This window comes from Lucilia cuprina, chromosome 6, assembly GCF_022045245.1.
Source record: "Lucilia cuprina isolate Lc7/37 chromosome 6, ASM2204524v1, whole genome shotgun sequence".
Taxonomy (NCBI): domain Eukaryota; kingdom Metazoa; phylum Arthropoda; class Insecta; order Diptera; family Calliphoridae; genus Lucilia; species Lucilia cuprina.
The window spans coordinates 33062785-33087274 of record NC_060954.1 but is presented as its reverse complement, the minus strand read 5'-3'; the positions used below and the strand labels follow the sequence as shown (position 1 = coordinate 33087274).

At 26.1% G+C, this 24490-nt stretch overlaps 1 protein-coding gene across 4 annotated transcripts; it reads right to left on the bottom strand.

Moving 5' to 3' along the window:
• Positions 1 to 836: 836 nt before the first annotated feature.
• Positions 837 to 23104, bottom strand: LOC111688551 (protein spinster). Of its 4 annotated transcripts, none has more exons than XM_023451060.2 (9): positions 22041 to 23104; positions 11686 to 12043; positions 10559 to 10885; positions 10186 to 10447; positions 4331 to 4429; positions 3101 to 3298; positions 2822 to 2963; positions 2597 to 2727; positions 837 to 1912 (listed from the first exon to the last, which is right to left on the bottom strand). In XM_023451060.2, the coding sequence occupies exons 1-8, from the start codon at positions 22402 to 22404 to the stop codon at positions 2636 to 2638; spliced, it is 1842 nt and encodes a 613-aa protein (XP_023306828.1). In that variant the 5' UTR covers positions 22405 to 23104; the 3' UTR covers positions 837 to 1912; positions 2597 to 2635. The 4 variants fall into 4 exon arrangements, with proteins under 4 accessions (XP_023306828.1, XP_023306827.1, XP_046809796.1 ...); XM_023451059.2 differs by lacking the exon at positions 10186 to 10447 and adding an exon at positions 9609 to 9870; XM_046953840.1 differs by lacking the exon at positions 2597 to 2727.
• Positions 23105 to 24490: the final 1386 nt, after the last annotated feature.

Here is a 24490-nt window from a genome sequence, read left to right as displayed (position 1 = left end):
GTTACAGAATTATACCACTGAGTAGACGTTTAATGAATCAAACTTTTTGACCATATTTGGTTTTAATAAACAAAAGTTTTTATGCATGAATAATACATTAGAAAAAACAAACAAGGATATTGAATATTAAATGATCTTAAAATTAATGACTTTTTATTTGCAAATGTATTATTATTAAAGCAATTTAAATAAATTAAAAAACTATTGTCGTTTTGGCATTTTCATAATCGAATAAGTTTTCGTAATTAAAATAATGTTCGAAATTCATAAATATTTGTTTCGAAATTTCTAATTTCTAAAAGTTAAAAACTTATTCGTTCACGAATAAAGTAATACACCATCTAGCTTATGAGCAGAATAACAATTTGTTTCTGTAATAAATTGCTTTAGTTTATTGTTGTTATTTTTTAAATAATTTCATTTTATTCCATTTTCTTAATTTAATATGAACTAACTACTTGATTTATACAAATAAAAAAATCTATACTAAATAATTCAGTTTTCTTATTAAACAAATATAATTAATCTTATATTTATGAATACATATATTTTTTTAATTACGTGTAAATTAGATTATATGATTGATGGTAAATTGGTGAATGAGTTGGTTGGTGGTTATAGTGATTTATGATGTTGGTAAATGTACCCAATGTGATTATTGATTGGTGAAGTGCATTACAGTTTAAAATATAGGCAAATAAAACCTTAAAACTTAAAGGGATAAACCTTTCCTAACTAGTTTTTTAATATGTACAAATATATTTTTACAACACCATTTTAAAATGTAATTCGAAAAAAAGGTAAATAAATAAAACAAATTAAAACAAAATCAAAACTTTAAATTAAAAATGTTTACAAAAATTTATTTAGTATCCAATAAACCCAATGGGATTTTACATTAAAACTATATAACAAGTTCTCTTTCATGGAATAGAAGTTCGAAAATACATTTTCTGTATATTTATTTTTCAAACAAATCCAGTTTATTTGAAAATAACTCATCAGCCTTAATTTTTTCAATATTAAATTCAATTAGAATTTTTTGCATTTTTCATTTAATAATTATAATTTTCTGAATTCTACACAATAAAAACGGCTGTATTTGTGTGATCTGGCAAATATTTATAATTAATACTAACAGATTATTTCTCTTACTCCAACTATGACTATTACACATAATAAAAATAATAATAATAAGAAAAAATATAGCAAGATAATTTGTAAAATAACAGTTAAAAAAATACTACTAATTAAATTAGAATTGTAAAAAAATTAAATTAAATTGAGATAAATTAAAATTAGAAATGTGAGAGATATATAATGATGACGATGATGCGGGGGTTGGTATAGGTAGGTATTTCTATTTATTCATTTAGTTCTTACGCTTTTTTTCTTCCTAACAATAGGTTTTTGTTGCATTTTAGGAACATGCACCGGAGGCACACTCGAACATTCTGTATTTTTAACTTTATCTACCAGTTAAAGCTCAATATGTTGTGTCTAATCAATATAGGATGATTTCTTAACGATTTCATGTGATTACTTAATAATTAACAATACAAATTCAGATGTCTTTAAGTATCCCATTTGATGATGCAGCTCAAGATGAGTAGAAACAAAATATGTTAAAACAATACAATTTTAAATTAATCCATAATTAATGATTTTGATTTGTTTGTTTTTTTTTTCTTTTTGTTTTGTTATCGTAATATGTGTGTATATATATAATTATATAATATTTTCATCAGTCGATATCAATATTCCAGTATACATTCTACCATTGAAATGTACACTTGAAAATGATCAAATTCTTTGTTTTGAATTCTTATTCAAAAATGGTTTGTTTGTCAAACTGAAATTTATGAAATTTCATTGATGTCAACAGGACTAACTGGCACAGCTTGATGACCCTCTGTAAATAAAAAAAATAATATTTATTAAATTCATAAGAAATAATAGTCATAATAATAGACAACTACATGCTTTTTAGTAAACAAGTTAAAGCGATAATTTTTTTAAAGGTTTAACTGGGGGTTTTGACATAAAAAGTTATGAAATTTCAATAAAGACGAGTATTAAAAAGTTTTATTAAACGTTGATGCTTCAATAATAATTTGTCCAAACAATTAAAATTTTATAAAATAAAAGGTTAAATAGTGATTTATCTGCTCTGGACTGGCTACAAACTATCCTACTAGGGCCCTCAAATATGATATGAATAAAAATATAAATTAATTTATGAAATATTGTTTTTACAGTCCGAATATTTAGTTGCAAATTAGACCAGTTTGGAGAAAAAAACTAGACGAACAAATCATAAGATAAAACTCTATAACTCTTATATGAATATGATCAAAGTTTTTTGTTATTTTAAATCTTGTTTTAAATGCCTATTAATTAAACAATCAATCTTTAACAATTAAGCATAAGCTAATAAATTAAAAAGTTAAACAAACAGGCTTTAGTTAAAATTTTGTTAGTGTATTAATACAAATGGCGTTAAGTATCCCTAAAAAAATATAAAAAAATAACATTTTGGGGATAAAAATGAAACAACAACTTTTGAACATTTTCAATCAGAAGCAAAATAACCCACCTAAAGGTTTTTATATTTTTGAAAAACTTTTAAAATCTATTAAATTTCAGTTTTCTCTGAACAAGATGATGAATCGTCCGATTCAATTTTATTTGTATCATTTACAATACTAATCTTTTTTAATTCGAAAACTAAAGAAAAAATAAAATTAAACCATTTTTAAATTAAACTCAAAAAAAATCAAAGTATGTATAGCTGAAAATTTTTATTAAATTATAAACTTACCACGAATAGCTTGACTAGCTTTATTTTTATCCTTAATAATAAAGGCAGCAGTTATAAGGAAGAAAATACCACCAATAACCTCAACGAAACTTGTTGAGAAAAGAGAGTATTGTAAAGCTTCGAATTTTATTAAGTCAGTATCCTGCAAAAAGAATTAAAATATAAAATATTAAATGCTTCATTTATGAAATAATTGAAAATAATAAAAGCTGAGGATATAAAAAATTCTTACAAAGATTTAACTGGCAAATATTTCTATCAAACGTCTTTGATTCTTACCTCTGTTAAAGCCAAATTTTGTGACTCCATTGACAGTGTTGTTGAGGGCATAATTACTGATGATGCTTCAGTTGTCGTTGTTGTTGAATTGAAAACTTCACCCAATGTTAATGATAAACTTTCTAAACTACCACTGCTTACTAATTCCGAGGCTCTATGGGCAGTTGTGCGTAAATGTTTTTTAATTGCTTCAGAGAGCTAAATATAAAATAAAAAGTATAAATAATATTTAATGAAAAAGTTCAATACTTGTCAATAATATTTTAGGGTCTGCATTTCTTTATTTTATATCTATTTGTTGCTTAAACAAAATATAAAATATGAAAGGACATATAGTAGAACAGGTCCATATTTTTATCGCTTGATTACTAAGAAACTGGCATAACTCTAAATTCGGTTTTTATTATGGTATTTTGCGTTTATGGTGATCATTATAAAGCACAAAAACGTTGGGTGTTGGTAACTTAAAAAAAAAAAAAATAAATGATGAAAGATTGTTCTATTTAAATAGGATGTGTTCATAAATCCATTGAACGTAAAGTATAATTGGCTGAAATGTTGAATGTACAGTCTATTTATCCGGTTACTTCGTTTCGATATAAGTTTTGTTAGAACTACTCATGTTTTTCGCGAAAGGTTCTATGATCTATGATATTTACGTGATATCTTGCGAAAGCGAATACTTCGAGGAGTATTCTACTGTTGTTGGAATGAATCTTTCGGTGAACTGTTTAGTCAACATGACGTTGTGTTTCTTTAAAGGGTGAACCTTTGTTTCTTCGTGTATGTGATTTTCCGATGTAAATTGAAAGCAGTCTTATGTCAACATTTAAGCAACTTTGAATGCTTCCCCTCTGCTTATCACAGAGCGAAGGTGATCGACACAAATTTTTTATATAAAGCTAAAAAGATTTCTTTATCCATATTCCAAGTGCAGCAGACTATCGCTTTGAAACCTAGTTTCTACTTCGCAATTTGTGCGTTATTGCAGTAGCATGAACTATAAAATAAGTAGGCATTCAAATGTGACACCTAAAGATTTTTGGATATTGCAGGGTCGGAATTTGTGCTCTATTGACAACAGCGTCAAAATATAGATTTACTTCCTTCGTCTAGGTGTTAAAGTGTATTGTTGATGAAATACATATTAAAATTCAATTTTTTGAGTTATGCCGGACTTTTAGTAAATAAGCGATATGTAAATTCGTAATAAAAACATTTCAAACTTACCACTCCAACCAAGTACGGACTACCAGCATCACCTAAGGCATGTGATATTAAGATTTGGAATGCTTCAGCTGTTGATCTGCGTGTTGGAACAACCACATACTAAAAAATAGAAAAATTTACAAAATAAATTAATTAGTTCCATTTTTAAAATTCAACAAGTTAACAACATTTAACTACTGTGCACAGAATAAGCAATAATAAAAAAAGCTTTAGAACATTTTCATAAACATGCACCCATATTAAGCAAGCAAAAATAAACTAGAATATATTAGTACAAAAAGCATTAAAGAGATGGAGCCACTTAAGCATAATAACACAAGATGACAAACATAAAAGGAAAAAGCACATAACATCTGTTCAATTGGAACAACACTCGGTTAGATTCTTTCTGTTGCCAGAGTAACAGTAAAGATATATATATATAAACAAAAAAACAATAATAAAATAATAAAGAGAGAAAGAGAGCGCAACAACTGTTACCACAAAATTTACCATTACTTTTTCTTTACGCTATTTAGCTTTCTCGAACGTGTATACTACACGCCGACGAAGTACTAAAAACATATTCTGCTTGTTCTTTTTATTATAGCATACATTTAGGCATTTATACGAATTATGGCCAATTGTTGTTGTTGTTGTTGTTGTGTTGTTTCTGTTTTTTTTTTCTAATTTTACGTTTTAAATCAAATTTGATAACATGATAAAAACATTAAACAAAAATATTATTTTTTAAGCCATATTTTCAATAAAATCGTAACTTGAAGTAAACACTAATTGTGGATTTTAAACTTTTAAAAATTCTTTAATGTTAAAGAAGAAATTTAGCATTTATTGTAAAATTTTTGAGTGGAAATTTTTAATATCAAAAGCTGCAGTTAGTGATAACTACGAGTTTACGTTTTGTTGAAAATCCAGCTAAGTGTGATTTTTTTCCATTAAACATTTAATAAGGTGTTGTTAAATTTAAATATTTTTTCTAGTATGCTTATTTTTACTGTTAAATTAACAACAACTAAACTTTTAAAATCAGTAGAAAAGATAGAAAGGAAGCACAGAAAACATTTAAATTCCAAAAAAATATGTATTTGAGAAATGGTGTTGGTTTAAGAATGAAACAAAAGAAGACATTTTATTATTTATATGTCAAAAATTTACCAGCACTCACGCACGCACTTACTTACACACCCCAAAAAATTGTGCAAAAGGAAGGGTTTTTGTTATTTAATTTAAAAATAAAAATTAATATAAAAAAACTGTCACGGGTTAAATGTCCATTAAAATAAGCTTAACTTGAGTTGGAAGAAAAAAATTATGCGGACATAAACCGATGATTGTGTTTTTTAGGGCGAGTTTTTCTGATAAAGATAATCTTCATTCTTTGGTTAAACCTGGTTTAATATATGTTTTGTATTTTTCAGTTATCAGTAAAGTTACTTATTATCTTAGTTTAATTGAGTGCAATTGGCCAATTTAATAATATTTTAAGTAAATTGCAATTTTTTGATTTATTTTGTTTTATTTATTATTGTTTTAAATGTTTATTTAACATTTTTACAAAATTTTCCATTTTATAAAAGTATTGTTTACAAAAAACAGCTGTTCATTGTTTATGTTTTAAAGTGAAAAGTTGGCAATACTAAAGAAGTTAACTGAGCTTAAATCTAAAACTGAAAAATACAACCATCGGTTAAAGTCCGCCTAAATTTGTTCCGAGTTTAATCTAACAGCAAGTTAAGCCTAGTTTAACTGAGGAGTAAGAAACCCGGCCTTAGTTATGGATCTAAGATCAGTTAACTTTGTTAGTATTGCCAACTTTTTAGTCAAAAAAATAAACAATGAACAGCTGTTTTTTGCAAATATCACTTTTGTAAAATAAAAAAAAAATTGAAAAATAATAAATAAACATTTAGGGGGTTATTTTTAAATTTTCAACGCACTGTGAAGTGTTTTACAAAATAAGGGGGTTAAACAATAATAATATTGATAAAAGAAATCAGAAAAAACCCGCCCTAAGATAATAAGTAACGTTAATCTTAGTTATATACTTTTAGATTTGAGCAACTTTACTGATTACAGAAAAACACAAAACATATATATTAAACTAGGTTTAAATAAAGAATTAAGATTATCTTTATCAGAAAAACCCGCCCAAATATAATAAATAACGTTACACTGATTACAAAAAAATACGAAGATTAAACTAGGTTTAACCAAAGAAAACCCCGTGTAACAAATTTTATAAATAAAGTTGTAGTTATAACAGCAGATAAACTCTCAATTATAACAAAAAAACACACACAGTTATAGCAAATTAAACATTAAAATGTCAGCTCTTGAAAATCTAATGTGATAGACCCCAATAAATATTTAAGAAGATTATATTATGTCTTGAACTATGGGTTTTAATTTTAAATTTTTGTTAGCCTATACTATAAAAATTTTAAATCATGAGTTTTCAAAAATAAATAAAAAATGTGTTATAATTCGTTGACGTTTAATTGAGAAAATGTTTATAATAAAATTAGCACTTTAACGTTATTAAAATGTTATTAACAAAATCACCTGTTTTTCTAGATTAACACCAAAAATTAAAAGAAAATTATAATGAAATTTATTATATTTTCATATAGCAATAATGCATTAGCACTTAAATGAAATGCAATCAATCAATTGTAAAAAAGTAAAAATCATTGAAACCTAAGTATATTTTATATAATTCACATTAGACCACTTCTATTTTCATTTAATTATGTCAATTACTTAGATCAATTTATCGCGTTTATGTAATGATTAGATATATATTTATGTATTTTTAAATAATCTGAGAGAATTACTATTAATTTGTATTTGATTTTGTTGCCAGTTGACAAAAACTAATTAAAAATGAAAAGGAAAATCTAAAAATCATTCAATACACGGAAAAATCGCTCAACATTAGATAATACGTTTAAAATATATGTGTGCGAATGTGTTTTTTTTTTCTTTTTTGTTGGCAATTAACATGAATGAGTTAAAAATAATATGAGCGATAAGACAAATTATCATGAGACGCCAAATACTACGACGTCAAAATCAGATGTTTTTTTTTTCGTTGATAAAATTTCATATCGATAAAATTTGCTAAATAACAATTGATCTTTACACATTTGATGTTGATTGATATTCTAATTCGCTGACAGAAATATATGATTTGCATAAATAAAATCGGGGTTTATTAGAAATTAAAACATAATTTTCTTTAAATATTTCATCAGACAATATGAAATGTTTAATAACAAACATGCACTTTTAAAAACAATTTGTTTATTTATAGAAAAACTAAATAAGAAATGAAAAATTTTTGTTAAAAACATGATTATGAATAATAACCATAAAATTTTTATATATATTCTTGTGCGTATTTTGACGCAAAACATAAAAATAAAACAGATTGTGGGAGGCAAAAAAAAAAGAGAAAATAAAATGCATTTTTATTACAAAATTATACAATTTTTTAACTGATATTATAAAAAAACTGTAAAAATTCCCAATAGGTCCTGTTATTTATAATAACTTCTTTTTGAATTATTAATCAAACGTTTAAAAATATCCTCCCTCAACTTAAGGATTTTTTACCTTTTTTAAAATTTGATTAAAATCTTTATTATCAGGGGAGGATGTAGTAACAACAAGGACATTGTTGAAAGGTGTTATGTGAGGATAATTTATGTTTACATAATATATTCCTATTATCAGCAAATTTATCATCATTTTAGTAAATAACCTTATTGGAAATGCAAGTGTTTACATGAACGAATTGTTACATCTTGGATTTATAAACAAAACATCCCCCTTAAGTATTATGCCTGCCCTTTTTTAAATGGGGATAAACATGTTTGGTGTTCTATCCCCGGGGATTAATTGTGTACTATTTGGAAGGAAATGAAAAATGTTTAATAAGCAATCGGGCGTCATGAATAAAAACATTACATGTTAAAATATTTTTGATTCAATCGTTGGGCAGGGTGTGTTTGTCTTGAAAGAATACTTATATATAAGGAAATAAAACGGAAGTAATCTTTTGGGGCTTCAATAAGGGAAGAAGAAAATCTTATTAAAAAAACACGATTCTATGACGTAACATAGAATATAATATGCATAATTATTGCAATTACAAAATATCTTATTATAATTCATACACAGATACATATGAACATATGTGACCCTCATCCCATCTAACTTAAAAAAGAGGGTGTGTGCTAAAACCCAACAATCATAATTTTAAAAGTTGAGGAAAATTTATCAAATGTTAAGTAGTTTTTTTTGCCACAGCATTGCTAGAACTTATGATCGACAAACTATTCAATGATTTGATCGTACAGGACTACAATTGGCTCTTTATCTCTTTGTTTTTTTGTTTGTTACTATTCGAAGGAAATAGAAAATACATTGTTTCAAGAATGCTTTCTTAAAAATCAGTTTAATAATAATTGACAATTTTGAAATTGAATGATTGACAACACAACTTAGTGTTTACTGGGTTATATAATTTACAAGTCTTATTTGTGGTAGTATTTTGCGATTATGTGCAACAATATTTTTTTTAACATATTTTATATTTTACAATGTGTATTTGAGAGTGCTTTGTATTTTGGGGTTGTGTGCGGTTTTTTATTTGTATGTTTAGTATATGTTTGTGTTAAGTGTGTTTCAAAGAGTTTAGTTACATATTTACCAACACCATTTACCATTTACAAAAACAAATAAGAAGAAAACAACTTTAAATAATTACGTTAACAAAGTTGTACATAAGAAATAAAGAAAACTTATAAAAGAGCTATAAATACAATATAGATTTCTACAAACACCAAAATTAACTTGAAAATTAAAGAGCAAATTTGATTGTAAACTAAACTTATTTATGATTATGCTTAAATTAAATTAAGCCAAAAAAATTAATAAACTAGAATGAAAATATTCTTCACAAAAAAACTTCTCTGTTATAAAATGTTCTCTTTTATAAACAACAAAAATTTTCACTTTTGTTAGAATATTTCATTCAAATTCTTATTTAGCAAATCAAATAAAAATAAGTATGATATTTAATTGAATAAATATTGCTCTTTAAAATTTCGTTCTATACTACTACACATCAATAAAGTTTTAGCAACAATGTTAATTATAACAGTAAAAATCATACTTATAAAAATAATATAAAAGTGACAACATTTATGTGTTCAAATTAAAATTATAATAAGAAAAGTGAAAAAAATCGAAAACAGAAAAAACAATATCTTACCAGCAAAATATCAGCAACAATGGCCCAATTCATATTTAACGACAATTGTCCCAAAAATATTAAAACATATGTGGGAACGCTATTTTGTGTGACTATAATCATGGCACCCGTCAATAGGGGTACACTGAATATTAATCCAAAGGCACAGATTAAAGGATCGGCGGTGGGAAAACGTTTAGCCATTTTTTGTGACAATATTGAGCCTAAAGGTACGCCAATTATACCAGCTACCATAGTTATGGCACCGAATTTGAAGGATACACTATTGTTTCAATATTCAATTTTACAAAGTGTATAAAATTATTTTTTTTTTTGTTCAAATTCATATTCATTAAGGAGAAGAAAATAGAAAATAAAATATTTTAGATATTTTAGTAGCTGAATTTTGATTTTAAATCGAATTATTGTATAATAAAGTTTCAAATTAGCGTTCGTACAAGCAGAGTTCATTTCTGGTAAATAATATCATGTTGAGAAAAAAGTGATGGTAAATTATGTTTGTGATGTAATAGCAGCAGCAGCAGCAGTAGTAACGCTCTTTCCTTAATATGTAACAAAATAGTAATGCTAATCTTACCAACAATATATCCGCTACAATGGACCAACATAAATTCAATGCTACTTGAGAACCAAAAATAAACAGGAAACATAGTGTAGAACTAGTCTGTGGTAACACTATGGCCATATACGCCATGGGAGCTGATATCAGTAGTCCAGCCGCACATATATAGGGATCACAATTCTCAATTTGTGTTCGCAAACGTTGTGCTAACACTGAGCCCAAGGGTACACCAATTAGGCCAGCTAACATGGTAATCATGCCAAACTTGTACGATACGCTAATGTTTTTGTTTTATAAAAAATAATGTTGTTTTTCAGTATTTTAAATGTTTCTTCACACAACTTGTGCGAGAGATGTGACATATTTTTAAATTTCCTTGATTACTTACTCGTTTTGTATTAGATTTTCATTGCCAGGTTGCATTTTAAGACCGAGGAAAATGAATTTGGGTGCCCACCAGGCCAAAGCACCAGCCACAAATGCTACACATGTAAAACCAGCTGTTGATAACATGAACGACTTATTTTTCATTAAATATTTTACATCCTCTCCGTAGGTGGTGGTGGACAAGTTGTGAGATCCTTCACTTTCCCCACGTTCGGGATCTTTGATCAACCAAATGAATATCACAGCAGCAATTCCCAAAATAGGTGTAACACGTAAAGCCCAACGCCAATTGCCAGCTAAATGAGCTGTTTCCGAACCCACAATATAACTGAAATATAAAGGTAAACATTAATAATTATTTGTTTATTAAATTTTTCCATCATGATGAAGAGTTATAGTAATTTCAGGTTAAGGTTTAAACTATCATTGTGTTAAAAATTGTTTATAATAAAACTATTTTTTTTATAAAGATTGTTACTGGTATGTACAGCGTATAAAATTCATGGAGGTTAAAAAGTTCAGAATTCAATATTAAAGCAAAAACACACGTAACAAAAGATACTTTAATTAATAATAAAAAACAAGTAAATAACATCAATTTAGCCACGAATCATAATTACACACTCACTCATAATCAAATTATATGAAAATTGACAGTATATATTTTGTAAAGTTATTAAATTTAAGAGTAGTATTGTCTAATTGGTTTAGATTTAAATTTGATTGAATGAATAAATTTTATGTATTCATGGGTCAATTGATGGTCAATAATTAAAAAAACTCAATTAGATTGAAATGATTATTTTGACATTGTCACTATGAGTTGCACTTGTTGTTTTCAAAATTTAATTTGAAGACAATTAAAAAAATATACATATATTTTTTATATAAACTAATAAATAATAAAACACGCGATTTATAAATAAATATTCTCACGTTTTAAAAAGTAACATGTGCAAAAATTTTATTTATTAAAACAATTTACTAAAATATTTTAAATTCCAACTAATAACAAAGTAATGTCTGCTAGAGATAACAGCACTTAGAGTAGATCGTGTCAATTGCCTCTTAACCTTTAAAATGTTGTTTATTAACACTATTATCTCAATTATATATTTGTTTACTTACCCAAAACCTGAACCGACTGGTATGGCAAAATAAAATACTGCCAACATTTTAGAACGTAAATCGTGCACAAATAAATCCGAAATTATTGTAGGTGCTATGGTACTATAAGAGGCCTCACCAATTCCCACTAAAGCTCGGAATGTTATAAACCAACCGAAATTGTTCATAAACGATCCCAGCAAAGTGGTGGTAGACCACAGCAGCACACCGATAGCCATTATCCATCGCCTTGAGTAGCGGTCACCTAAGTAGCCAAATATAGGTGCACACACCATATAGGATAAAACAAATACTGTCTGTAAAAGACCAGCATCGTCATCACCGATGCCGAAATCGCCTTGTATATCTTCCAATACACCTGCAAGGTGAAAAAATGGGGAAAATTTTTGTTATTTTTAACATATTTATTTTATTAATGTTAATTAATTGATGTTTTCTAACATGGAAAAATACAATATAATTTTAATAGCTATATAAAAATAAATATTGTGCCAATAATAATATTATTTAATAAATAATTAAATTATTTGCTTTGTTTTGTTTACTACGTGTTAAATGCTTCAATTTGTAATACAAATTTTAAAAATGTAAGGTTCTTTTATTTTGAAAATGAGTGGCGGAATACTTATAAAATTTATTAATTAAACAATAAACAACAAAGTAAATTTACCTTGAGTAAAGGCAAATTTGTAAATTTTGCAAAACAAAAATAAATATTTATTTAAAGGTGGCAAATGTGAAACTTCAAATGAAGGCGAACAGAAGAACAATAATAACATTTGGAAATTTACCAATTATATAGCTGAGCAATTATTCTCGAAAAATTCAACGAATAAATTTAAATTGAAATAATTAACAAATAAAATATTTGATAAATTATTTAAAAATGTTCAATTCACCTTTAATCATTTGTTAAACAAACTTTTCAATTTAAACTTATGTTTTTTTTTTCAAACAAGTTGGTCACCTAAATTTATTTTAATTATTTGCCATTGTTAAACACAGAGTAGATGTTAATGATGATGATGTTTCTATACTATTACATTTCACCTGTTTTCATTTTAAAAGACTTTTTTCCATAAAAAAAAAACTAGTTTTGATATGTCTTCATACATTTTTGAGCATTTTTTTGGAATTATAATTTATAAATTTAAATTCAACATACATTTTGTCTGACGAAATCCCCCAAAAAATATAAAATAAGTTGTTGACCTAATGATGCATAAAAGTTATTCGTGCTTTTTTATTTTGATTTAATATATTTTTTTATAAAATATACATATTATAATTAAAAAAAAAAAAACTCAAAACACTTTCGAGTTTTTGATTTTATATTTACGTCAGCAAAGTTGCAATTTTTAACTCGTTTTGTGAGAAATAAATAGATTTATGGAATATTTTATATTTTTATTTTAAATAATCAGCCAACATTCCAAGTTATTCCGTTTTTAGCAAACTTATAAAAAGTGTATAAAATTATTTCCTCGTATTCTAGTATATTCCATTTAAAAGTATTAGACTTGTAAATACATTATGCTAAGATCGACAATACACGAATAGAAAATATCCTATAATCATACTTTATATTTATAAAATATGTATTCGTATAACTAAGTACACAAAGTAGATTCTGCATAAGGGTAAGAGGGAATTAGATTTCTTCAATGGGAACAAAATACGATTTATGTAAATCAAAGAATTTACGACTTTCCGCTTTATGGTTAACTTGTCCTTTGGAAAATATTAATTACATATATTGAAATTCTTATACAAATATTGACATAGAATATAAAATATAATTTTTGTAATATGGTCGAATGCCTTAAATGCAATCAAGCATATTAAAGATCCACAATATAAACAAAAGTAATTACGCAAGCAAGGTCGAATTTAATAAAATTTATTAGTATTTTAAATAACTACTAATAAGTTTAATATATTACTAACTAAAGGTATAAATAATGTAAATAAACGAAAATGTTTATAACTTATTTGAACTGAAAACAAATAAAAAAGTATGATTCAGACAAGCGTAAACCTAAACCAACATATAAATAATATTTAAATGTATGATCGTTCATTGAATATTTGTTGAGACTACTGAATACTGTTGAAAACTCTAAGAATTGTTTTATTGGGAATTCTTTTTATTTCTGCTGTTCTGTTTCTTTTCCCTTTTTGTGCTAAATATTTCAACCGGCTTTTTGTAAACAGGTTTTATTTTGTTTTTTTTTTTCGATTCGTTTTATATTTTTATGACTTTTGTCTATCAACTTGTCTGGCTGGGATGGGATGATGACTAGTCAACCAACTGATTATGTTAATTACATACATATTGTCTGATATTGGTAATAATTTTGCAACCTTCTCTTCGCTTCTATGCCGGCAACAACAAAAATTTCCGCTGTTTTTTTTTTAATTTTATGAAACGAGTTTCTTCTTTTCAAAACTGTGAGAGTGTTCGATTATCAGAAATGTTTATATATGTATACTATATCCGTACTTTTAGGCGATAGTGAATTGTTCTCTCTAATTCTACTCTAAATGAGATTATAATATCTTGCTCTCTGACTTTCAGTTTGTTTATTTTGAGAATATTTATATTTTGCAACGTTGGCAATATCTAGTTGTTCTGCCAAAGAATAAACAAAAATAATGATTATATAGCGACAAGTTGGTGGAGGGGCTAAGGAAGTGTATGATGATATTGTGAATAACGCCAAGCCTTCACCCAATGTCATACACGTTATATGCAGTGTTCGTTAGATACTCGTGCTTTGGCTGTTTCTGTTTCTGTTAAATATGTATTTCTTCGTTTTCATTGAATGTTCGAATAGAAAAACAACAACAAAATTAAAACATACGTCGGGTTTTTTTATCGCATTTTTTATTATTTCAATATTTTCTGAATACTGAATACATGCTAAACTAAACTATAAATGATTTTAAAAAAATAAAATAGCCGATTAACATGAGTATTTTTATTTGAGTTTTGTTTTATTTCTCTCTACCATTTCGGCTTTCTACTGACATTTGGTTAAAACAAACGTACTACGAGCATTTTGTGACTCTTTTTGTTGTCGACGTACAAACATTGTACTTCGTCGTGTTGGCGTTACGTCATTTTTGCAAACGGCATCGAGCGCTGATTGGTTGAAAAAAATCATACGATAAATTTTTCATTAAAAACCAAAAGAAACTCAGTACAACAGACCCAGAAAAAATGTTGTACTAAACAATGACTATGAACAGAAAAAATAATAATAAAAAAAAACAGTTTAATGAATCAAAAAATGAATCAAAAATACATTCAACACACCACACTGCTGATTGCTTCTATTTCGATTCACGTATTTGCGTGTGTCTATATTGCTCCTCTCCACGTACTAGTTTAAAATTTTTAGATTGTGGTTTGATTGCATTAGATATTATATTTTGACGTGTTTATGCCAACAATACGTACATCATCGTGTTATAAAGAAAACAAAATATTTATCTCTTAACTTGTTGCTAATTTTTGAACGTAGTAGCATTTGTTTTTTTTTTATAGCAAAAATATGTCAGTGTGTGTCTAATCATATAAACATATGCATACCCTACAGCTTTTATAGAGATATCGATAGACTTTAGATCTTAAGTTGTCCATTAGTCTATAGGTCAACAAAATGTTTTCACTTTCCATGTAATTTGTTTGAAAGATTTGTACTATTAGCAGAATCTTTAACATACCTATTTCTAATTCACATTTTACCTTTGAAAATAACATCCACTTCCGAATATTTATATTGACCATAAAAAAATGTCCATAAACTTGACCTAATTCCTGTATACTTATAGTAGAGTACTTGAATGTCTTAATTGTTTGAGTCTATCTTTATATTCGTTTATTCATTCAATTTTGGCCGATTTTATGTAGCGCTATATTATTTTATTTTGGTTTTCATTTGAATACTTTAAAATAATTTTGTATGTTTTTTACTATTGTAGTTTTAATTTCTTTCTTTGTGAAAAAATTGCCAAGTTTTTAAAAGTGCTCAATTTTTTTGTAGCGTCGTATTGTTTTTATTATTAACATTTGTTTTGTGTTTACGTTTTTCCTTGCAATATGTCACATTTTCGTAGATATTTTGAAGGTTGATGATCGTTGGGTTTATTTCATACTTGTGATTTGAATATGTATTATTATTTATGGACATTAGTAATAGTATTACAAATCATGAAAAGTGTGTAAAATAATATTTGCCAATATTAAAAAATTATTAATTTATAAATATTCTAAAGAACACTTAGCAATAAACTGATAGATAGATAGATAGATAGATAGATAGATAGATAGATAGATAGATAGATAGATAGATAGATAGATAGATAGATAGATAGATAGATAGATAGATAGATAGATAGATAGATAGATAGATTGATAGATAGATAGATAGATAGATAGATAGATAGATAGATAGATAGATAGATAGATAGATAGATATATAGATAGATAGATAGATAGATAGATAGATAGATAGATTTTCCTATCTTGACTTTTACTATAATCTGTAAATTTGCATTTTTGTAAACTCTCCAACATGTAATATAGTAATTATCGATTATTGTGCTACTTTTTTCAAATTGAATGTCGTATAACTATTTTTACCCAGTTATTAAAAAAGACAAAATTTTAAAACAAATGCAAACTTCTGCCTAAGTAACTAATACTGTAGCAAACAAATTTTTTCTCTTGAACTTAAACATATCTAAAGATAGTATTTTATTGCATATAAATTAGTTCATTGCACACATACGATTATATTTAAATGCAATTTTTATAATTGTCGTGGTCAAATCGGACGATCTCATTTTAATGTAAAAAATCTGTAACATAATGAATGTTTAAAATAACATAGTATTGCAATTTTATGCGGCAAAAGTTTTAAAATCAATATAAATACGGTCATTGGCATAGAAAGATAAAATAAAAAATAAATAAAAACAAATAGCTTGTTTTTAAGGAAGTAAAATGAGTCGTACAAATTATATTGAATATATTCAAATTTTAATTAAATAAACAAGTATCATACGATTTAAAAATAGAAATGAAGCGTTAGACTAAGTAAATGTCCATATACAAATCATAATAAATAAAAATAAGAAGTGATTCAAAACAATTGATTCTGTTGGTCAATTAAACATTTCAAGAATTCAATAAAATTTTTAAATTTCTATCAGTTAAGCGATGACCAAACAATATTTTCAATTAAGTGGGAAGCAGCACAAACATTTCAAATATTGACTGACACACATAAGTTAAATTCACTACTTTTTATTAAAAAAAAACTGTAAAGAAGTAAACAATGTTAGTTTTAAGCAGTAATAAACAAATATGCACTTTTTTATTAAATATTTGACTTTAGACAAGAGTAAATGGTGTATAGCAACACGCCATTTACCATTACTTCCAATGTATATACAAGTATATTTTTTCTATTAAAGAGAAAGTATAAGTTTTTATTTGTTTTGTTGGAGGTTCGTCTTTTACACTCTAAACAACATTATAATACAACAAAATAATTTTTATAAAAAAACGTATTTCCTAAACACAGATGGTCTATGGAAATTACAAAATATGTTTATTGCATTGAAATGTTTAAAAAGCAAAGTGCAGACAATTTGGAACTGGTGAATGGACAACTGGAATTTTTTTATTTTCTTTGTTAAACAAAAGAGATTGCAAAACTCAAACTAAAAAGTTGCATGGAGACTAATATACATAGTTAATGTTTATTATACCTTAAATTAAAAAATAATTTTAAATAAAAAGAAAGAATAAAATAAAAGAATTTCAATTTATAATACAAATAAAAATGTTGAAGTAGTGAATTTAATTTATTTTCAATTAATTATTTTTTATTTTTGACTTTAATTTACTGTTTTAAATAAATACATATAAACATTTATTTATTTTATATCAGCAAATAATATTCTCCTTAGCACGTTAACAAACATTTTATTATTTCAAAAATCTTTTCTTTGCCAAATTTTATAATTTTTAAAGATTATTTAACAGTTTTCTTATTTCTTTTTTTGTTTTGTTTTGCATCCCAAACATAGATGTGAATGTATTTTAATACATTTACCATTGTATATTAATGATCACATGTTAATGTGCCTTTTAAAAACCCCACAAATCGGACCTGGAAATTTCATCAGTTCATTGTGCTTATCGCAAAAATGTTTTAATTTTTCTGTTTTCTTTAAATGGGTGTAGTTTTTGCAAAATAAATTTTTATCAATTTCAAAACAAATGCATAAATTCAATGTTTTAATAATATTTTAATCTTTGAGATAAATTTGTAAGTTTTAAATGGAAAAATGCATATTTTTGTGTTGTGAACTTAAAATTCAATTCAAAACTAATTACCGGTAATTCATCAAAATAATCATATGATAGGAATTCGTAATATTAAATTCTATAAAAATGTTATCTATTTAAATTGAAAAATAATGACTCAAGATAACCATAGAAAAAGAAATCACACCATTATGTGGAATCATCGGCAAATTTTGTAAATAAGATTTGTTTTTATTTTCGTAGGCCTGAAACAACAACAAAAATGTTGCTAAATCTCGTGACATTAAACTCTTATTATTCACACATTTTTATGTTTATTTATTAATTTGTTGTTTATAAACAAACTATATTAGGTTTTAAACTGAATGAATAAGTTTCTATCTGTCTAGCTATGAACCAACTACATACTTGGTGTTGTAGTATATTTTATGATTTAAATTATGTTTTCTTATCACTAGTATACTAATTTTTTGTTGTTAAACTAACTAATTTCTTAATACATCATATACATATTTACGTAGTCAAACAAATAACTACGTCACAGCTCAATATCTACACAAGCATGCGGGAATTTCGCTAGAGATAAAAAATTTTAACAATTAGATAATTTAATCTTAAAGTTGTAGAAATTTCGTAACATTTTTTATACATATATATATTTTTTAAATGTTTAACTAATTTTAATTTTTTCTTACAATAATTAAATGTTCATTAAAATTTGGCTTTTTTTTCAAAAATAATATTGTTTTTAATAATTAGAAAAAAGTTATTCAATTATTTGTTTTTTTTTTTTTTTTTTTTTTGTTATATTTTATACAAAAATATTGTGTTTAGATTATGAGTCATTTATTATTGTAAAACAAGTGATGTGATATGATGTAGTAAAAAAAACATTCAGTTTATTTTTGTTTGTAGTAAAATCTTGTATTTCACTTTTAATACTTATTCGTTATATGTATATAAAACACATATTGATAAAAGTGGCGTGATGTTTTTGTTTATATTATTACTCTTTTTGTACATGTTCATACGTTTGCAATGTACGATTCATTTAAACTAAAAATAAATCTCGTGAATTTCAACTGAACAATTTTGGCCTTAAATATTTGCAAGAAACATTTTGCAATAAACTTTTGTTTATCTTTAATAATAGATGAAATTTTGATTTTCTTGAGTACACAAGAAGAATTTTTATGCCTAAGTGCAAATGCACCTAAATTTGAAAATTTATGTTTTGGTTAAGTATATCTTTCTATACATTTTCTTGAAATTCAAATATGTTTTCATTTGCAATAAGATTTTAAACAAAAATATTTTGAATTTAGAGGGAACATACAGGGGCTCGTCAAGCAGAATATGCTACCAAGTATATAATACTTTTGTATTAAAAATAGGCAGTTACGTGATGTGACAAAAGTAGACTTTCTCCATATTAAAAATAAAAATTTCCATGTGAAATACTTATTTCAGTTTTATGGCTAAAATATTAAAATAGATAATCGAAAAAGTTTTAACAACTGTAATATTTTTTTTTAATATTCCCTAATAATCCATACAAAATTTTTTATTTACAAGCGTTATAAAAAAGTCTTTTGTAATAATTATAAATTTTAACAAAAAGAAATTTCCCAAATGATAAATTAGGAGATAAGTCTACTAATTTATAATATAGGGGATTTTGAAAAGAACTAATAACTATTATAACTCATTTGGTATATTAATTAACATTACAATTAATTTTTCCCAATCATAAATGTTTAATTGAAGCTAAGTGATAATAAGAAATTACCATTTATTAAATAAGTACTAATGATTAAACGCGTGTCACTATTTAAGTAAATTAAATTATTAATAGGTCACAACCCGCATTTTGGATTAATCAACAAACAAACCTAAAACACCCTGTATAAGTTTTCTAATTAAAAATTGTTTAGACAAATTAATATGATTTGCTGACTGTGTCAAGTACTTTTTGTTTTAATAATTTCTATCTGTTTTGTCTTTTTATGCATATTTTCTATTTTCAAATTTAAAATTATTTCCGTAGTTTTATAACTTCCGTTTTTACGAAAAGATTCTCAACAATTTATGTATTTATTTTAGTTTGTAGATAAATAAATATTAATATAATTTCAACGTCTGCTTATTCATTTTATGAATGAAGATAAATGCATATTTTTAAAAGAAATTAACACTGAATGTTTATTTTGAAATTTTTATAATTTTATAAAAAAGTTAATAGTATTTATACAGAAAGAGACTTCTTTTTGTAGGTTTGTAACTTTGTCAAGATATTTTAAAACTGAGTCATTAGATATTTCAATTTTATTGGTAACAAAAACATCATATGTATATTATTTACATATTGTTTTTTTAAATTTATTTTTCTTTTAATCAGCTGTTTTATTTGGAATATTATTTAGCTATGTATAAATGCGTAATCATATGTTGTTCTACTTATATGTATAGAATAATTTTATTTTGATTTTTTGCCAAAAATTTTACTTATAAAACCATTTATTTTTTAAATTGTTTTATATTTTATTGTCAACATTTAGCTCAAAGTTCAGTTGGTAATATTCGACTTATTTATAAAATAAACGACAGAGAATTCTAATTCAACAAACCAAAATTCTATTTTTATACATTTTCACAATATTATTGTTTACAATCACAGCAATTGTAAATATTTACCATAAGTAAATAATAGAAAATATATACATAGTTTACATTTATAGTTAAAAAAAAAACATCATACGATGTTAATTGTGAATACTTGATATATTCTTTATAAATATAAATTATATAATTATACAATGACATTAAATATGTAATTACTAAAGGAAAGTACTCTGAACATTTTCTGTGGGGTACTGATTAATTATTAATTTAACAATAAACGTTAATTAACTTACTTTTAAAGGAAAGTGCAGTTTTATATGTTTGTTTTATTATATGGTTTTATATATAATGTTACTTAAATTTTGCCAATTTTTATTCTCTATTAAAGACATTATTTATAATAAAGTTTAAAAGTATCGAAAGAGTAAAGCAATTTTTTTGTAGCCTTGGTAAAAAAGTCAACTAATATTGTTACTATATTAACATGAGTGCTACTAACGTTAGCCCAATATTTTGTTTATCAAAATTGCAATATGATAACAATATTGTAATGATAATGGTAAAATATAATATACCATCATTTGGCACACAATATTTGGAAAAGTCAAAACCAACTGCTGAACAAAATGTGTATTTTCACAAACAGTTTCTATTAGTATAGATTTTTAAATGTATATTCTACGCTCAATTTTTATAACATCCAAATTGATGTTATACAAATGTTTAACCTTGACTATGAATATTATTTATTTATAAAGAAACATTCATATTTTACCAATTTTTGCTGATTTTGTATTATTTGCCAACATTGACCCATTTTTGTTTATTTTTTCTTTCTTCTAGAAAACAAACACTGCAAATAAAGCTATGAATGAAGAAAAACCCAACAGTTTATGAACAACAAAAATATTTTTTTTTTTTTAATAACATAACTTTGTTCTTATGAATGAACATTTTTTGAATAGTTTTTTATGTATAAGTATAAATTTTAAAAACATAAAAAGTTTTTGATAAGTTATTATGTCTTAAAATTATCGAAAATTTTGGAATTACAGAAATTATCTTATTGTCATTCAAAATGGTTCGAGAATCATTCATACATGAACTATTCCGAAACATCACACCATAATAGAATGTAGTTTATAAAAAATTCAAATTTGATTGACTAAACTTTGTTTCTAAGTTTGTCTATCTCCATTTATAGCTTAGGTCAATTATAATTTAGATTTTTTCCGCTATCGCTTTAATAAGGCAATGTCCAATAAACAAGTCTATAGTAATCAATAATCTATTTCTATTTGCATCTACTTTTAGTGATTAAGTCATGATTTTCAATGAAAAAACCAAACAGATAATAGATCTACAGGAAAGCATTAAAAAAAACACTCACCAGCTATTGTAAAACGATCCATGTAGTTAATTAGATTAACAAAACATAAAACGCCGACTGTGAACCATTGACTGCGTGTAATACAGCGCACGGTTCCTGGAGCACAATTAGTTGTTGGTGTTGTCCCACCGCCCAGTCTGTCACCTTCTTCTACACTGTCACTATCCGAAGGCGGCATAAGCTGTTGTGATGAATATGTGGAGGGTAGAGTGCCGGCACCAGTACGATCCAAAGAATCGTCCGCACTACTGGTGCTGCGAGTCATGGCTGGATTATCCATGCTACTGCCAACAGTTTGTGGTATCGGCTGATACGTGGGATACTGTGAGGAAGCTTTTTGTCTTTGATTACTTGTGGAAGACATTCACGTTGTAACTTTTCGTTTTCTTTGCACAATAACAAATCTTTAAGAAAACACCAAAAATTTTGCAAAATTCCGTTATTTACTTATTTATCGTCTTTGTAAACGCAATTGTTTATCATTAATTCTTTTTAGTTAATTTTTCTTATTATTCCACTTTCAACAACTGTTTAGAAATTTATGCACACGAATTTGCATCACAAAACAGAAACAGCAACTAGTGACGTTTATAGAGAAGAATAAATTTCTTTTTGTATTGTTTGCTATTTAGCTGCCTTTTTTTTAACTTATTTATTTAGTTTTCTCTTGTTTAACACACAATTTATTAAAACTATTTCTTCTTTTGCTTTACTGCTCTTTCTGTTCAACAACAATTTCTATAGAATTTCGCATAACTTAAAATTTGTGTGTTGGCAATTTTTCAAAAAAAATTTTTTGCCGCTTTCTTTTAACACTTGGAAATATTTCCAATTAGAATTTTTATTTTTGTAATAAATGTTTTAAGAAGTTTTAATAAAATAATGTTTTTTTAGTTTCTGCCACTTGTAATTGATTGCATTGAGTTTGTATTATAAATGATGGAATCAATCTGTAGAGTGCCGAAATTTATATAAGTTTTATGAAATAATTTGCAATAAAATGATATGCGCTACAATTTTCCGCTTACTTTAAATTACTAAACCAAACGCGACAAGTGACAAATATCAACTGACATTAAATTTTTAAATATTATTTCATTTTGTTTGACATTTATAGAGTTGCATTAGAAAGTACTACAATTTGACAACACAATATTTTAAAAATATATCAAACTTGGCAGCACTCAAAATGCCGTTAAGAAATGCGTTGTCGTGTGTAACACTGTTTATGGCAGTGTATGATGGTAATGCGGTTAAAACACATGAAAAACTTGGCAGCATGCAAAAGTGAAAATTAATGTTGTGGTGAAAAAGAAACCAACAAAATTTTGTTAATTTTAATCTGATTGAAATATGATTTGTAAGAATCCAAATCGTTCTACACAATTTTACGTGAATTCGTCTATAATTGACCCTACCCCCCATAAAAAGTCCCCTTTAGAAATTACTTTAGCGACCATATTGGCTTAAAAATTCGAGTATATGAATCAAAACCGTTCTATAAAATTTTTAGGGAATCGGTCCATAATTGACTCTATCTCCATATAGTCAATTGTGGACTCCAACTACTGTTTTCAAAAGGATCAGTCTCGCATATAAGTTTACTTTAAAAACACTCAAACGCTCATTACTGGTTTAAAAATGCGAATGCAGTGATGAAACTGACATAAATATGATTTTCATACACAAATCGTTCTGCAAGATTTTACGATCAGTCGTAATTCAGGTCTGAGTTGGGGAACAACTCTCGCGTCATCGCGATTATTTCTTAAACGCGTTCAGGCTTGTGTTTGTTGCCTGGCTTTCGACAGTTTTGCGTCTCGCTCGCACTGGTGTAATGTATTACTTCATATAACTGTTCAAAGTTGTATGTTGTCTACATTAACCTCGTGCTTTCGTATTACCTCAAGTGAGGTTATGTTTTATTGGTGGAGACCATAGAATACTCAAACGTTTTTAACTGGTGGAGACCATAAAATACTCACGATATAACCTGGTGGAGACCATAAAATACTCACGATATAACCTGGTGGAGACCATTTAAACTCAAATATATACTGGTGGAGACCATTAATACTTTTGATGAAATCAAGTCCGGATGCTCCAACTTCCTATATGAAGGTATAGGTCGGTTGGTGGGGTTTTTCCTGGACAAACGTGTGATAACCTGGCAATATGAGTGCTTGATGCACCGCCATCCTAATCAAAACCCAAAAAAAAAAGATTTTACGATGATCGGTTCATAATTGATCCTACACCAATATAAGGTCCCCTCCAGAAAGTGTTGTAAAGACAGATGAGGATAGTTCCATAATTGACACTACCACGCATATAACACCGCATAAAAATTCAGTTTAAGGTTATACAAACACGATTTGTTTTTACAAGTTAATGGACAAATATATGTTGATGTTCATATTAATATCGATATATGATAATATAATATTCAT

Bases quoted from the DNA above. Each gene is read 5' to 3' on its own strand.
- LOC111688551 (XM_023451060.2), bottom strand. From the start codon at position 22,404: ATGTCTTCCACAAGTAATCAAAGACAAAAAGCTTCCTCACAGTATCCC. The intron at 12,044-22,040 runs GTGAGTGTTTTT...TTCACCTTGCAG, and splicing joins GGATCGTTTTACAATAGCTG to GTGTATTGGAAGATATACAA. The intron at 4,430-10,185 runs GTAAGATTAGCA...TCTATTTTTTAG, and splicing joins TTGTAGCGGATATATTGTTG to TATGTGGTTGTTCCAACACG.